The 17,806-nt window shown below is 37.9% G+C and overlaps 1 protein-coding gene across 2 annotated transcripts in view; it reads left to right on the forward strand.

The window, feature by feature from the left end:
• Mtmr7 (myotubularin related protein 7) overlaps positions 1 to 17,806 on the forward strand; it is an 88,494-nt gene that overhangs the window by 25,236 nt on the left and 45,452 nt on the right. The window contains exons 3-5 of one of the 2 annotated variants that reach the window (XM_005330800.4): positions 655 to 817; positions 8,703 to 8,860; positions 16,358 to 16,486. In XM_005330800.4, the coding sequence (XP_005330857.2) occupies positions 655 to 817; positions 8,703 to 8,860; positions 16,358 to 16,486 (450 nt within the window). The remainder of the gene's footprint in view (positions 1 to 654; positions 818 to 8,702; positions 8,861 to 16,357; positions 16,487 to 17,806) is intronic. The other variant, XM_078031083.1, reaches the window with a different exon arrangement.

Here is a 17,806-nt window from a genome sequence, read left to right on the forward strand (position 1 = left end):
AAGAAATGATAGATAAGCAAGATGATGGGTATATTAGCTTGATTTACTCATTCCTCATTGTACACATTCATTAGAACATCACATTGTATCCTAATACTGTACATAGTTATGATTTGTCACTTCAAAGTAAGAGAAAATTAAAAAATAAAATAAATCCTTTCTTCTGCAGCTTGCCTGACCACCAACAGCTCAGAAAACAACAACCCCAAGTTGCTATTGAACTTGAGTGTTCCATGTGGAATTAAGGAGCATGGTGGCACCTCCCAGTGGAGCCATCTCTAACTTCTGTTGATTGCAAAAAGTTTATTTTACTAACTTCCCATGACCTTATTTAATTTTAGCTCTTAAGCATATTCAACATTTAAGTACTAAATGTTCTCTTACCTGAAGTTGTGCACAATTGCATGCTAAATAGTTTGTTTCAAAATAATTATGCTGGATATCAGAAAGCTTGGTATAAAAAAAAAAAAGCTAAATCGAGACAGTTGGTTCTCACTTGGAACATCTCATTTCTTGTTATCTGGGCACAGGTGGTGACTTAGCTGAAGGTTGGGTTGTGTTTCTTATTCGTGTGGCTCAAAGACCTGTGTTAGTCCTTGTCATATTTTTTGGTTATTTGTGCTTAGTGCATCCAAAATAACTTTTGGTTTCTAGATTCTTCACAGTCAGATTTCCACCATTGAAAAACAGGCAACAGCTGCTACTGGATGTCCTCTTCTGATTCGCTGCAAGAACTTTCAGATCATACAGCTCATCATACCACAAGAAAGAGATTGCCATGACGTGTACATCTCTCTGACACGCCTTGCACGGCCAGGTAGGTCAGAGGACTTGGCATTGAATATGGACCCACTCTTAAGCAAATCACAAATTATGTGCAAGAATTTCTTCAGTTTTATGAATGCTGCTGTTTTAGGAATTGTATGTCGTCCTTGTCCTTAGCTGAGGCCAAGAAATCTGCATGAACACCTGCCATGTAGTTCCTTGTCCTTGGGGGTTTCTCCTGAGTTTGTTACTTGATGGGCCTCTTTCATTAATCTTGGTATTCACATTTTCTTGGTAGAGGTTGTGTGTTTTCCTTTTAGGATGAAATCATCTTAAAATTATGTCCTTCTGCTATACTATGGTAATTGAGCCACCTTGAATGAGGGATAAGACAGAACTGATAAATTGTTTTGCAGCATTGTTAACCAAACACTTCTTGTATATTCCTCTCCCTCTCAGAGATTTTAAGGTTTGGTTTCCTTGGTTTTTGATATAATACATATTTTTCAAGGTTGGTGCACCTAACTAGACTTTTGTTAGCAACAGTGAATATTTGGGATATGGATGTATTGATTCTTTTAAACAGAACGTCCTTAGATATGGTGAGAAGAATGTCTATTTTCAAAAAATAGTTTCTTTCATTTACATTATTGTCTAGCCTGTGTGTCACATTGGGGCCTTTAGTTTACTATTTACTTCTACAGAAGTGTTTTTTGTCTTTCTGTGTGGCTTGTGTCAGCTGTGAAATTCTTCTGCTCAAGGGAACTTCTAGGTTCCTTCAGAGCATACCATGAAAAAAAATTTATATAGAAGTAAAGTGTTACATAGCAGTCCTCAATTAAGGAAATGGGATATATGCTTATTTACTTTGCCAGATGCGTTTTGATTCAGGAGAAGAAGTTTGTGAACTTTTCAAGGCATTGGCGGGGTCTTGAGTTCCTTATGATATGACCATATCATTTGTAGGTAGCTAAGAGCCATATCTAATGGAAATGATGCGTGCCAGCTATCAAAATCTGGTAATTTTTTGACTTTGCTTTGTTCCCCTTTAAAGGCAGTTGGTTGAGGTCTTTCCCTCTAAGTATGTTGAAAAGAAATGCAGAGTAAGCCAGAAAAGCAGTTGAACTTTTTAGAGGGTGCACTATAATTGGAACAGAAGTTCTGGGAAGATGTACATTAGGTTGCACGCAGCAGAGAATGCGAGGAGAATTGTGTGCCAGCAACTTCTGTGTCACTGATTAATGGATGTACTGGGTAATAAATGTGCTGTGACCGGATTAATGGGATTTAGTAATAGTCTAGAGAACTGGGAAAGGGCTGAGCAGCTGGAAGAGTAGATCACAGCGGTGGAGGGGGCTGTGGCCTGGAGCCAGAAAGTGCCAGGACTTTCACTGCGAGGATCCACAAGGAAGAAAGCCATTCTGTTCCTCTGCTTTTAAAAATATGTACTTTTTCTTAAAAGGTGATGTTTTGGGAGTTAGGTATTAAAGGCAGCCAGAGACCTGACTGGTTACCTTTTCCAAAAAAGGAAGCATAGCAATTAATTGACTTAAAGCCATCACCTGAGAGGATTTAAAAAGACTCACTAACAGTTTGAATATGGGCATTAGAAATGTCAGTTTATATAACACACAGTGCTTTAATAAGAGTGGGAAGATGAAATAGAACTAAAGGCGGTTTCACAGCTTTATGTTAAAGGCAGTGCTGAAGTCAGGACATATTACTGCTCCACCCCTGGAAGCAGTGTTTTGAGACTGGGTGGATATGAGGAGAGGTAGAGGGGGTCAGATATGAAAAGGCCACTCTCACCCTGGGGAAGGAGTAGTTCATCAGAACCCTCTAAGGATAGTTTTCAAAATGCACCTTTCCCTTCCCCTTCCCCTTCCCCTTCTCCTTCCCCTGGGTATATCACTGTGAAAGAGATGTTTGTAAAGCTCTCAAGATTCTTAGGATTTCTGGGATGAAGGTAAATCAAATTACTGAAAAATTGGGAGAGGTTTTTTTTTGCCTTTTGTAAGAATAATGGTAAGCATTTGGTCAGGAGCTATGAAAGATTCTGATACAAAATAATGTGGCCAAATTCAATAAGCTCTTTAATTCTCAGTAAAGAAACAGGTTAAAATAAAAGTTGTGACCTAAATGAGAAAATAAGTTAAACCCCATAGATCCAATTACGAATAAGGAGATAAAGTTTTCTGATTGAAAGACCCCTGTTTCTCAAGGGCTTCTGTTTTTCCCATGTTCTCTTAATTCTTGCTTCTCATTTGCCTTCTGTTGTTTGTTTTTATATCAATTATTTTTCCTTCTTTAGTGTTTGTGGGCCCTTTAACATTTAAATAATTTCTTTTGTTTATTTTCCCATTTTTACTAAATTACAGCTTTCTAGTTCATCTCAGCATCTCAACTTCCAATTCCTCTGCAATCTTTTTTTTCTTTTTTCCCTGTGCTATGGATTGAACCCAGGTTCTCACACATGCAAAGCACGTGCTGTGCTATTGCACTGAGCTACATCCCCATCCTAGTTTATTTATTATCATTAAAAAAAAAACACTCATAAGTAAGGTGGTCTCATTTGCTTAATTTTAACTTTTTATGTTTCTTCTTAGTCATTGATATTCAAATGGACTTTAAAGTGGAGTTTCTTATTGATGATGCTAATCTGAGTTTAGTAGTCCATTTTCACTGTGTTAGTGTCAGTAGTCCTAATGCTTAATTCGAAATAGGCATCCTCCTTACTTTTACTTTAAATATACAAAATCCAACAAAAGTTGTGTTAGTTTCACCTCACTCCAGATGGTCTTTCGACTACATTTATTTTAGTTGCTTGAATTCAGCAGAATATCTGGAGCAATTTGTTTATCACGAGTTACTAAAACCCCCATATTTCTTTTTTTGTAAGAGAGAGAGAATTTTTTAATATTTATTTATTTTTTTTAGTTCTCGGCAGACACAACATCTTTATTTGTATGTGGTGCTGAGGATTGAACCCAGCGCCATGCGCATGCCGGGCAAACGTGCTACCACTTGAGCTGCATCCCCAGCCCAAAAACCCCCATATTTCTGTGTCCTTCTGATATAGCTTGTAACTTTGCCCTCCTTATCCATTGTCACATTGTGCTCATGCTGAAATGGTGTTGTTTTTCTTTCAATTTTAAAGTACTTTTGATTTTAATATTAAATTACCTTCTGATTTTTTCATTTAGTCTATAATAAGAGGCTGTTCTTCCATATTTTTCCTTAAATATTCTGTTTTCATAACCTTTTCCCAATACCTGAGAATCAAGCTAGGTTATTTTCCTTTCTTCCCTAATGTTTTGTCTTCCCCATTCTCTCTTTCCTGTGGCAGAATTGAGCATCCTTTCATTTGTGTGGGAGGGAAGGAGCAGAGAGTGGGAGGTGATGGGGGCACCATTTGCTGGCTTGCTAGTTCCAAGTCTAGAGTTTTCCACCAGAAGCCTTTCTTGCATCTTCTCTAGAGAGAGATTATCTGAGAGTAAGGAGGTTGATGAGAGCAATGGAGATGGAACTGGATTGGAGTGACATGTTTCCATGGGTTAAAGAAGACTACCATGAACAATGCAGAAATAATATCAGTCAAAACATGCATCTCTGTGTTTGGGTGAAGGTCCTGCTTTTGACTGAAGCACATGATTAGGCTATTCTAGAAATGCAGCTGAACTGATATTCACTTTTCATTTCATGTAACATGTTAGCAATTGTCATTTTGGTTTCTGAATCTTTATTTCCACATACTTTTTCTGAAATTTTTTTTTTTAAATTTTAAAATTCAAGCTGCCCATGAATTTTACTCCTTCAGTCCAGAGGCATGTAAAGTATTTTCTCTTTTTTAAAAATTTGTATCTCTTCTTTTCAGTTACAGATGACAGTAGAGTCTATTTTGACGTATTTATACAAACATTCTTATGGGAAGAAAGAACTCCTGTGCCCTTCCAGTAATGGGGCCTCTTAGAATGCGGCCCTCAGGGCACATCCTCTTGAACCTGCTGGTCCCTAACAGCAAAAGACTCCAGACTTTGTGACGTGCACACACAGTGAAGTATCAGACATGTTTTAAGAGTAGGTATTTTAAGAATAGCAAATCAACTGAGGGATGATCTATTTTCTAGATAGAGTAGGCAAATATTTTTCCCTCAGTTAAAATTCTATGAAGTTTAAAGATTTTTCTAAAATGAAAAGCAGCTCTGCCCAACAAAGAAACACTTAACAGTGAAGAGACAATCTATGGATCAGGAGGAAATATTTGCAAGCCATTTTTTAAAATAAGGGATTAGTATCCAAAATATGTAAGGAACTGAACTCTAAAGAAAGAAAACACATAATCTGATTAAGAAGTGGCCAAGGAGCCTAAATAGACATTTTTCAAAAGAGAATAGATACATGAAAAAAATGCTCAGCATTGCTCATCATTAGGGAGAAGCAATTAAAGCCACATTGAGAGATCTCCTTACACTTGCTAGAGTGGCTAATATAAAAAAGAAGGATGATAATTCTTTCATGCTAGTAAGGATGTGGAGGAAAAAAAAACTCTCATACACTGTGGGTGGGAATGTAAATTATTACAGCCATTATGGAAAATGATATGGAGAGTCTTCAAAAAATTAAAAATAGAACTACCACATGATACAGCAGTTCTGCTTCTGAGTATTTATCCAGAAGACCTGAAATCAATATGTTGAAGAAATGTGTGCACTCTCCTTTCATCAAGATGGGAAGAATAAGCCTGACTTTTTTTAAAAAGATCTATTCCACAACATGGCGAACATAGCTAGTAATTGAATATTGTATATTTCAGTATTGCGTCAAATGTTCTAATCATAAAATGTTAAATATTTGGGCTGGTGTTGTGGCTCAGTGGTAGAGCACTCGCCTAGCATGTGTGAGGCCCTGGGTTCAATCTGCATAAAAATAAATAAATAAAGAAATTGTGTCCAACTGAAAAATAAGTATTGAAAAAATGTTAAGTATTTGAGGTTAGGATATGTTAATTAGGTTGATTTAATCATTCCACGTTATATTTAAAAATCTCAACATGGCACCGTACCTCATAACTGTATGCCGCTATAATTTGTCAATATGTAATTTTTTAAAAGGTCTATAACCCAAACAAACAAACAAAAATTAGCCTTCAATTTTTTATCTTACCTCCCTGTTGCTTGCTAAAGATTTTGTTATGTATTTTTTAGGAACTGGGAGTGAGAGGAACAGAAAATTACAAGGTTGGATATATCCAGTGACATTTACATTTGTGTTAATATACTTTTAATTTTTCAGAGCAGATAGTCCTGTTTTCTTCTGGGCATTTTAACAAGAAGCTGCCCACTTTAACAAGACTGAGCTTTGACTTAACAAAAAAGGAGTTTTTTCTGCCTTCATATAGAATTTTATTTCAGTTGGGCCTGAGGTTTGGCTGATCATCCTTTTCTTTAAAAATATCCAAAAGAAAATTTTAAATTTCAGTGTCAACCCATTTTGATGTCTTTAGAGTGATCTTGATGTCTTAAGAGTATTTTTAATGTCTGTTATGAATTAATTTTGCTTTTGTTTATGTACAGTTTTATTGCCTCTTCGCAGTAGAAACAGGCATCCGCCCATACACAGAGAACTATCAGGAATCCTAGAATGTTTTTCTCTACCTCTAAGCCTATTTGTAAATATTTAACCAAGAAAACTTAACTTCCACTATTACCCCATATTCATCAGCTCTTTCTTCAGAGGGAACTGTAGTGTTCTCAAGAGATTCTTTTGGCATCTTAAACAAATTGCATTTGTGGTTAACATTATGGTAGCAGAAGCCTGAGTCATGAAAATGGTACTTAAAGATGGAAAAGATGTGTCAGTGTTGAAGCAGCTGTTCCCAGAACAGGATCTCAGTTTTTTTTAATGCTGTCTCCCAATAAGCTGACAAGAAACCATTTTTACTGGAGTCTGCTCTGTGTTTACGTGTCCATGCACCTGTATGTATTTTATCATTTGTTCAAATAGTCAGTATTTCAAGTTTTGAAATTTAGAAAGATGACATCAAGAGAGACTGAAAGGGTCTAAGGTATCCAGTCAAGTTCTTTTTATTCGTAGAAGTGTGTGTGTAATGACTTAAAATACGACCATGTCTTTCTTCCATGTGTCTGAGTCACCTCAGAGCAGCAACCAACACGAGTTTGAAACTGCCTGTGTGTAACTCATCCTCTTGCAGGTGGTGAGATTATTTATAGGGCCTCCAAATACATGTGTCTAGGAGCTTTAAATTGTGCTAACTCGGGCTGGGGATGTGGCTCAAGCGGTAACACGCTCACCTGCATGCGCGGGGCGCTGGGTTCGATCCTCAGCACCACGTACAAATAAAATAAAGATGTTGTGTCCACCGAAAACTAAAAAGAAAAAGAAAAAAATATCAAAAATTCTTTCTCTCTCTTTCTCTCTCCCTTTAAAAAAAATTGTGCTAACTGAAGACTATTAGCAAGTGAAGGAATAAATAGGATGTAGGAAAAATACGAAAATGGAGAAATTTATTTGAGAGAAACAGGAAGACGAGGGGCATGAAACAAGGAAAGTATGGGAAGAGCAGAGAAGGATCTGACTTGGAGGAACGTGTGAGCCGTGGTCCGGAGCCTACAGTCTGCAGCTGGACAGCCTCATCTCAGTCTTCATTTCTCCCCCATTAGCCTCGTGGCCCTGTGTGAAGGAATGTTCCTCAGACTTCTTTGCCTCACATTCTCATCTTTAAAAGGAGAACCACCACAGTGCTTACTAACTGGATCAATACATTTATTAGGGCAGAATCTAGAACAAAAAAAGGACTTTATTAGTTATTAGTAGTAATGTTTAGGTTTGAACAGTCCATTATGGTAGCCACTGGTCACATGTGACTGGCTGTTTAGTGCTTAAAATGTGACTGAATCTGAACTGAGACGTGTCATTGAATATAAAACACACATGGAATTTCAAAGATGGTAGAAAATGAAGTGTATAAATATTAATATACTTTGCATCGTGTACACATTGAAATGATAATATTTTGGGTATATTGGGTTAAGTGCAAAATATTACTAAATTAATTTCATTTTTTTAACTTCTTAAAGTGTGGCTGCAAGGACAATTTTAATAACATATGTGGCTTGCACTGTATTGCTGATGGACAGTGCTGGCCTGGACACTTTCCTTTTATGGCAAGAACCGAGGAAGAAAACCAAATCCTAAATCTTATTGCAAAAAGAAAAACAATGTGGTCATTGGGCTTGGCCTCACAAGCATAAAAGGCAATATATAAAGACAGAAATACCATGAAAAATTTGAGAAAAGACTTTGATGGTACATCCTTTGACTCCATGACCAGACCACTGTGTCTTACACATTGATATCTTATTATGAATCTAATCAATATGAGCAGTACAGTTATATTTAAGTAGTTATTATATGTTCAAGTGTTTTTAAACATAAACAGCTTTTCCAACTGTTTTGATATTTAATTTTTAGTATTGTGAGCATCAAAATGTGGAAGTGGCCTGGCCTCCTTTCTACCTCTGAGAGGCTACTCCAAACCCCAAATTGAGATATATATCTTGAATTATTGATGTCTAAAGAACACACACATTCTTCATTATTTTTATGCTTCATATTTTATGTGGTTTGGAAAAAAATATTCACTTTTAAAGCAACTAGGCGGGTGGGTGGGGGGAAACACAGGGAGGAAAAGCCTTGTTTTCTAAAAGGAAAGAAGCTCTTGCAAAGTTGAGTCCAGATGCCCCAAGACCTTGTCAGGAGGAGGAGCTGGGTGACCCTGGTCACAGAGGGTACTTCTGGGATTGTGCCAGGGGTGAGAGGCTGGGATGGTGAGCTCTAGCTGGGACAGAATGTTTTTGGGGAGATTTGGTTCTGGCTTTGACTCAGCTTGATTTGGCTTATTCTTCCTTTTCTTGCAGTGAAATATGAGGAGTTATACTGCTTTTCATTCAACCCCAAGCTGGATAAAGAAGAAAGAGAACAAGGTTGGATGCAGATCGATCTCAGTGAAGAATACAAGCGAATGGGCCTCCCTAATGATTATTGGCAGCTCAGTGATGTGAATAGAGACTATAAAGTGAGTGGAGGCAGTTAGCAAAATCCAAATAGTCAGTCCACATGGAGTCATGACTTTCATATCCTGTGGATGTTATGTCTCTTTGTAGGTATAAGTGTGTGGGTTTCCAAGCCTCTCTTAGTTATTGCTAGCTTTATTTTTTCTCTCTGCACCTAGAATCAGAAAGTTTGAACAAGGGAACCTTAGAGACCATCACTAGTAGATACTCCTCTTATGTTTGAGGAATTGGAAATTCGAGGAGGTCCTGTGGAGACCTTGTGGCCAGGCAGTTGGCGGGAGGGCTGGCTGGGACCTCATTCTCCCATCACATCTTTTTATAGCACAGGGAGCGATTAGTGGGGAAGTCAGAGAGACTCTGATGGCAGTTTGGCACTAGCTCCTCAGTGTGCTCACTGGAGTTTTGATTGGTACACAAGGTCACCAAGAGGTTCCCCCAGAGAGATGTGGGGGAAATATGTCCACTCTTGTAGAAAGGAACAGAGAGAGGAGGGAAACAGGATAGCAAATGAAAGTCATGTTCTTTCCAGTGGTGGATTTTCATATCAGTGTTGGCTTCGTTATTCTTAAAATGTTTGAAGCAATAATATTAATGTAAGAAACTTCCAGAAAGTTTGCAAAAAACTGAGGGGGGTTAATTACCAACCCACCACCCCAATACTTTAACATTCTTCTGTGGCTTTTTTTTTTTTCATTCTTGTTATTTTGTAGTGTTGGGGATTGAATCGAGGGCCTATTCATGAGGCAACCTCCCACCCCAAGTCCACTCTTCTGTCTTAAAATTTTCCTTCATTTTTTTTCTCATCTACTTACTTTGATAACTTTTTTCTTATCTAAGTAATGCTTGTGTTTTTGGCCATTCACATTGACTCTTCTGCCAATTGCCTGTTCATATCCCTGCTCTTTTTTTCTGTAAGATTTTCTTTTTTGGGGGGAGGGGCTAATAGAAGTATTTTATATATTTTAGGTAATAATCTGTTATAATTTGTGTAACTATTGCAAATATTTCCTCTCAGGAGCTGTTGATAGTTCCTGGGGAGTCTTGATTCTTGTTTTTTTAAATCAAGTTTTATATTTTAGCATATTGTTGAAAAATAAAATCCCTGGTCTATTTGCTAAGCTTTGTCCAAATTTGATACTATGTGAATTCTATAATTACATTTTTAGTTATTACGATTTTCATAGCTTTATAATAAATCTTAATTTCCTTTAGGTTTGGTCCTTCCACATCCTTCTTCAGAGTATCCTGCATTTATAGCCTATTTGGGGTAGAATAGATACTCAATATACTGATTCCTCTTTGTAATTACACTTCAATTTAACAATGAAGCCTTGTTTAATCATTTTAAAGTATCTGGGTAACACTATCAGTCTATATTTTTCTCTTACTGAAGCCAGCCTTTGCGTTGAATTTTTAGGCTGGAAATAAAAGGAAGGGAAATCCAAGTTTAAGGAAGAAAATTGGATGTCTCTTTTAAAAAAATAAAATAAAAAGCATGTACACATCCTTGGGCAAGGAAGAAAATGAAGTGGGGCCACATCTAGTGGAATAGCGTTTTCTTGGAAATGCAGGTTCTTTTTCTTTTTGACAAGATTTCCTTTTAGAATTAGCATTACAGACATGACTCATGAGCAGTCATTAAAGTCCTACATTGTACAGACTGCAAAACATGTTACTCAACATTTCTTTTCAAAAGTAACACGCAGCAAAACAAAGATAACCATCAATAAACTGCATTGAGACAGAAGAGGTAAAAACCTAGGGAATTTTCTGAATTTGTAAATATCACTGAAATAGGGGAAAAGATGATATATCCTGATTTATTACCATTTTAGAAATAGGATACAAATTGTGTTCTTCCAGAATATTTCTGTTAGTCAACTGACAGAGTTTTGTCCTAATCCCTTCCTTGTGTTTCATGATTGAGAAGATTTGTACTTTTTGATTCCTTCCTTTACAAGTTATTTTATTTTACTTCTCATAGATCCTTTGAGGTAGGTGGGGCAAATGGTGTCACTTGGAGAAGAAACTACTGATGATGGAATTGACACCAGACATAGAGTATGATGACGTAGGCCTCTAGAGCTAGTTCTGCCATTTTCTATTTGTGTGGTCTTGGACAGGTTAATTATTAATATTATTATGTCAGTTCTGTCCTCATTTCTCCATCATTTATGGTACTTGCTTATGGTAATTTAACTCTCGGAGCCAGGATTTTGTTTTATATCCAACTTTGGAATTATCTGTCTTTAAATAAAGTAATTGGCATTTATTACTAGGTTAAATTTTTAGTTGAAGTCTCTTGGTCTACAATTTTAAATATATCCAAAACCTGTGATTTTATAAAAGCCATTCACTTCAGTTTGCTACACCTATGTTTTATGTATTATTATTCTATTTTATTTGTTTATACATAAGTCATTTTGTGCTGTTCATACCCTTCTTTTCCTCATTCATCATAAATTTCTTGAAACAAGTTTTAGATCCTAAATGTTTAAGAAGAAACTTTGTATGTAGGTATGTCCCAGTTCCTGACAACAAACACTTATCTGAAAGTTTTTGATTGAGTAATTGGCCTTGAATACAGAGGTCTCAGACCACCTGGATGGCATCTGAGATGGATAACAACCTGGGACAGCAATACGTACGTTTACTGGAAGTTTATAACCAGGTCAACAAAGATCAGTTGTTCTGGGAATATGAGATGTTCAAGGTCCCAAATTCTGTTGTTTATATCTGCCCCAGTGCCTAAAAACAATGCCTGGAATATAGTAAGTACTCAGCAAAAGCTTATTGAATGGGGTGAAAGAATTACCAAGAAAATTCCTCAGGGTAGGACAACACAGAGATGTTAGGGCACTCCCAGCAGGCTAATTTATTTAGTGGAAGGAAAAGAAAATTGTTTTCCTTATTTATTAAAAGCTAAAATGATTAACTTTCTAATCTATTTTCATAATTAAGGCACAATCAGAAGAAACAAAAGATTCAGGAAAAAATCTTCAGAAAAAAAGCTTTTTTCACATTTATGAACTTTTCCTATTCTCTCTGAATTTTCTTTCTTGATTTTCAAAACCAGACAAAATTGTGGGAAGCTTATTGAGGTTAATGGTGGCTTATATTTCCACCATATTTAAAATCTCATTTGTGCTATAATGTGGTACATGATTTATTACTAGAATTTGGACTGCAGCTCTGAGTCTGTAGTATAAGTGACAATTTACCACAATTTTTTTTTTATTGTGGTAAAAAATACGTAACATTCAGTGTGCCATATTAACCATTTTAAGTATATGGTTTGGTAATGCTCAATATATTCACATTGTTGCTAGCTTATCTCTATAATAAATCCGCTTACAAAATGAAATTCTGTGCCCATTAAGCTTTGGCAACCATCATTCTACTTCTGTTTCTATGAATTTGATGATTTTATATAACCTCACATCAGTGGAATCATACAATATTGTCTCTGGAGTGGCATAGGAAACTTAACATAATGTCCTCAAGGTTAATCTGTTGTAGCATGTGACAGAATTTCCTGCTTTTTAAAAAAGCCTGAATAATATTCCATTAAAGATCTCCATATGTTGTTTATCCATTCCTTAGATGATGGACATTTGCTTTGCTTTCACCTCTTGGTTGTTATGAATAATGCTGCTGTCAACATGGTTGTACAAACATCCCTTTGACACTCTGCTTTAAGTCTTTTGTTTATTTACCCACAAGTGGGATTGCTGGATTGTACGCTAATTCTATTTTTAAAAATTTGAGGAAACTTCCTACAGTTTTCCATAGTGGTCGCACTTTTTAACAGTCCATCAACAGTGGGTTCCAGTTTTTCCTCCATCCTTGCTAACCCTTGTTATTTTCTGTTTTACTCTAAATGGTGACAACCCTAACAATTATGTGTATCTTCTTTGGAGAAATGTCTATTCAAGCCTTTTGCCCATTTTTAATCAGGTCATTGGACTTTGTTGTTGAATTGTAGGGGTTCTTTCTATGTTCTGGGTAATAATATAGGAGATACATGATATGCAAAAATTTTCTCCAGTTCCATAGGTTGCCTTTACATTGTTTTGATTATGTACTTAGACCCACATTTTTAAGTTTGATGTGTTCCCATCTGTCCCATTTCCCATTGATCTTATTTCTTTTTTTTTTTTTGGTATCATATGTAAGAAATCAATGCCAAGCCCCATGCAATACAGCTTTTCCCTTATGTCTTGTGTGTGTGTGTGTGTGTGTGTGTGTGTGTGTGTGTGTGTGTAGTATTGGGGACTGAACCCAGGGGCTCTGTACCTCAGAACTATATTACTAGCTACTTTTAGTTTTTGAGACAGCATCTCACTAAATTGCCAAGGCTGGCTTCAAACTTACAATCCTCCTGCAGTAGCCTCTTAAGAAGCTGGAATTACAGTTGTGCATCACCATATAAAGCCCCTGAATTACTTTTACAGGAGCATTATAAATTTTTATCTTACATTTAGGTCTTTAATCCATTTTGAGTTAATTTTTGAATATGGCATAAGGTAAGGGTCTGCCTTCAATTTTTTTTTGTATGTATGTATCTAGTTTTTCCAGCACGATTTGTTTAAGAGGCTGTCTTTTTCCTAGAGTGGGCTTGACAACCTTACTGAGGGTCACTGGAATATGTGTGTGTGTGTGTATGTGTGTGTGAGTGTGTGTGTGATGATTTGTTTTTGAGTTCTTTATCCCATTGATTTATTTGTCTGTGTTTAGGCCAGTATCACTGTTTGATTATTATAAAATATATGTGATTTTGGAATATACTTTGAAATTATGAAGTATGAGTCATCCAACTTTGTTCTTTTTAAAATTATTTTGGCTATATGGAGTCCTTTGAGAATTCATACATATTTTTGGATGAATTTTTCTACTTTTGCAAAAAACACTCTTGGGATTTTGATAGGGATTGCCTCAAATCTGTGGGTTGCTTTGGGTAGTATGGATATCCTAACTGTATTAAGTCTTCTCATCCACAAACATAGGATGCCTTTCCATTTATTTGTGTCCTCTTCAGTTTTTTCCATCAGTGTTTTGTAGTTTTCAATGTAGGATTTTTACTTTAATTTGCACTCACGAGCGCTGTCTACTTTGATGAAAGCAGGATGAATTTCTTTTCTTCAGCTCTATGAGAAGTTGTATTTTTTTTTAACTGGCACTGAGTCTGAGTTTTTTCAAAGGTGTTTTAACTTGTTAGAGCTCCCCATGAGAAACTCATCAGAAAGCTCTGTATGTACCGTGGAGTTTTTCTCCTGAGACCCAGTGCTCTGGGGAAAGGAGGAAACTTTGTAACTGGTTATCATCTTCCTAGGGGGAGATCCTGCCAGCCAGTGCAAGCCTGGCTGCTATTGACTGGGCTCAGGTTCTTAAGTTCTTGGCCTTTGTACACACTAAGCTGTGAAGGTCTACATTTTTCTGTCTTGGAGAGTGAGAGGTCTGACAGTCTGAGGGCAGGGGTCTGTCCTTTCTGGTGCCCAGGTGAACAAAGAAGACTGTGCACGCATAGACAATAATATGGTCCTTAAGTTGGATTGAGAGTGTCAAGGAGAGTGGGCTCCGGATGTTTATTGTCTTTCTTGGTCTCATTCCATCTGTGGTGCACCCAGGGCCATGACCTGAGCCAGGCTGGGCATTTTCTGGCTTTGGGAGACCTGTCAAAGGACCTGGGAGGAACTCAAAAGTTTTGTACTCACCTCTTGATATTCAGAAGCAATATTGAATAAGTATGCTGAGAACTATTGCCTACCACTTAATCTTCTTTCATTTAGTCATAAAATTTCGCAATTCCTTACTGTTGTTGTAAGGAAGAAAGTAGGTAGTCCCCAATTTAGTGAAAAACCTACTTATTTCTTTTTAAAAAACTGTTATTTTAAGAAAATGTCTGTCTAGTGCAATGACTGCATGTCTTTTGAACCTCAGACAAGCAGGAGTGGTCTATGTAGTAATGATCTAGCAGACTGACTTCAGGCGGCTTTAGATAGTGGGTTGGCATGGGGACAGAAGTCCGTGTCTTGCAGCAGTCATTTTAGCTGTCCCAGTCCAAGTAGGCTTGGCCATCTGTTCTTAGTACAGGAGTTTCCTCCAGAGTGCTGGTGCCAGAGCCCACAGTAAACTCTTTGGTAATCTTTCCTAAAATATCTTTGGGGGAATCCGAAAATTATGCTTTGGGCCTGTGGACATTCCCTTTGTGGCCTTTTTATCTCCTGCTCCATGTTGTCCACCAGTCTGGTAATGAAGATGGTAAAGGCAGGCAAGGGAGGGCAGCATGATGAAACAATTTGAAAGAGCTTAGGAGACTTGCATCTCACATGTAGTTGGCTTGCACTCCCTTTAGTTCCATCTTCCAGAGTGGTAAGGGTGGGTGGAGATGGACAGAGGATCTGCAGATAAAGTATTTCCCCATTGCTCTACCTTCTTGAGAACTCTTGATTTGCCTAGGAAGGAAATAAACAGCTGCTTGATAAAGCCCAAGATACTGCAATTGACACATTGCAGAAAGATTGATGTACTGATGCAAAAGCAAAAAATGTGTTGAGCAGCAGCTATAACTTGCTCCCACTGGTGTTCCTTTCAGCTGTGACAGTTTATAAAGTACTTTGTCACGAGTGCTATCTGATTTGATCCTTTTATCAACCCCTCGAGATATTATTGCTGCAGTGTTGGGTTTAGAGATTAGAAAACTAAAGTGCTAGTCTGGCTTCTCCAGGGTCATAAAGTTGCTAAATCAGAACCAGGTGCTGAAGCAAATTACAAAATCCTTCTAAGGTATGAGAGTTTCCACTGTGATGATTCCTGCCAGAAAGAGTAAATCATTTCTTACCACTTACAAATCAACACTTATAAAAATCAAATATAAATAAAGCTGTGTATTGTGTGGTAACGAGTGGCATATTAGGAAATCAGATTCAGAAGTCTATATGAACTGGAGGATCAGAGAGGAGGCTCCCTGGAACTTTGGTTTGGCTCTGGAAGAATCGATGAGATTTGAGAAGGCAGGACAGGAGTATCCAGGGAGGGCGAAGGAATGCGAGCCTTTGTGCCAGGGACACAAACGTAATCTGATGACAGCTACTGCGCTTGTATTTTAGGAAAATTGTCCCCAGTGTCAGGCAGTCTTTCAATCAAATAGGCTTAAGTTTTCTCAGCTGTTAGGAGGCAAAAATTCCAATTTGTCCCTTTGTAATGGACAGAATGCTCAATTTTTACTGGACTGCTTCACAAACAGGGTCCCAGGAGAACAGGGACAGTGTAGAAGGACAGGATGCCCAGGGGTGTCTTGTTTATTGTCAGAGTCATCACAAAGAATCAGTGACACTTTATTTCTTGGAAGTGTTTTGGTTTTCTCAAAACTTCCTCTGTAACTTAGTTGAAAAAACTTAACGTATGCCACCTACAAGTATGGTGAAGTGGAATTTCTGGTGGCAGTTACAAAAGATTACTCAATTGTCTAAAAATCCTTCTGTATTTTCTGGTGATAGGTCTGTGACTCTTACCCGACTGAACTGTATGTTCCCAAATCAGCCACGGCACACATCATCATAGGGAGTTCCAAATTCCGGAGTAGACGGCGATTTCCTGCCCTTTCTTACTACTATAAAGATAACCACGTAAGTCTCCAGGCATGCTTTTGTTTCACACGTTGCTTTTCTGTTTTATCATCACCAGAACTTTTTCTAGCTGCCCTCTGTTCACAGTGTGTTTGAATTCTTTAGAGGTATGTGGCTTTTCCTGCGTTTGGCATAACTCAGTGCAACTATGCTAAGACCTTCATCTCATATAGAAGTGGACCTCTGTGTTTATTTGACAATAAAGTAATGGGTTGGATTCAGACAGTACCTGAGCTTGATCTTCCATGATTCCTGCCTCCTCTAAGCAGTCCTCTTGAGAGACTCTGCCTGTTCCAGTGCTGGCAGGCCTTTGCATATTGATGTTAGAAGAGTCCCTGAAGTTTGCGACACATTCTTTTCCTTTTCTTTCCATCCCCCTTTTAATGACCATGTTCCTCTGAGTATCCCCCCTCTGAGAAATCTTCTGGCTGTCATTGTTCATCAAAACCCACACATGGAACAGGCCATCTTCCATAAAAAGTTAGTGGATACAAATTCTATAAGTGTACTGATCTTTCTCTCTTGTGATTTTGACCTTTTAGGTTTAAGACTATGTTCCCCCCCCCCCCCCCGCAGCAATAGAACGTTGTGCTTGTAAACAAGAATAACAATTTTATAGTTAAAATACTGGAATGCACCCTCCCCGGGGTGTGTGTGGCTATTACTAAAGGGACATTTTGATGGTAAGATGACTTGGCTAACGTTGGGCAGTGGGAATTGGTGGTTAGATGACTGGGTTAGATAGAGCCTCATGGACTTCCTTTGGAATCAGATCTAACCATGTTCATTTTATGAACCTTTTGAGGGTCTTTTGATATAAATGCTCCTGCCGCTGGTTCCTAATTTCCTTTGGATCCACTGTTGCCATACACAGTGTTGTAATCATGTCCTACACACTTGTTGGTGAATCTAGGATGGCTTAGAGTGATGGGATGGCCAAACTCATGACGCTTCACAATGGACATAGTAGATCCACAGCAGCTTGAGGTCACATGGACTCAATGCCCAGGGGAGGAGGGTACCACATGCCACAAATATCCACATGGGGGTTGCATTGGGGTTCAGTGGACAAGCAGGGTCAGGGAGAGGCAGGCTTTGTAGCATTAACATGGTGAGGTCACCCCAGGCTTATTTGAATAATTCTGTGGTCTTCTGGGAAACTGAAACACCATTCTCGGGGACGAACAGCAACTGCCCCTACCCTGCTAGATAAGGAGAATTGTTTATCCATAGAAGCAGAGTGTTGAGGGGAGCTTGCATTGGGGACCTCTCAGTTTCACCAGATGTCAAGGCAACCCATAAGGTTAATTTTAGGGCTTA

The sequence above is a fragment of the Ictidomys tridecemlineatus genome, chromosome 14 (assembly GCF_052094955.1).
Source record: "Ictidomys tridecemlineatus isolate mIctTri1 chromosome 14, mIctTri1.hap1, whole genome shotgun sequence".
Classification (NCBI taxonomy): domain Eukaryota; kingdom Metazoa; phylum Chordata; class Mammalia; order Rodentia; family Sciuridae; genus Ictidomys; species Ictidomys tridecemlineatus.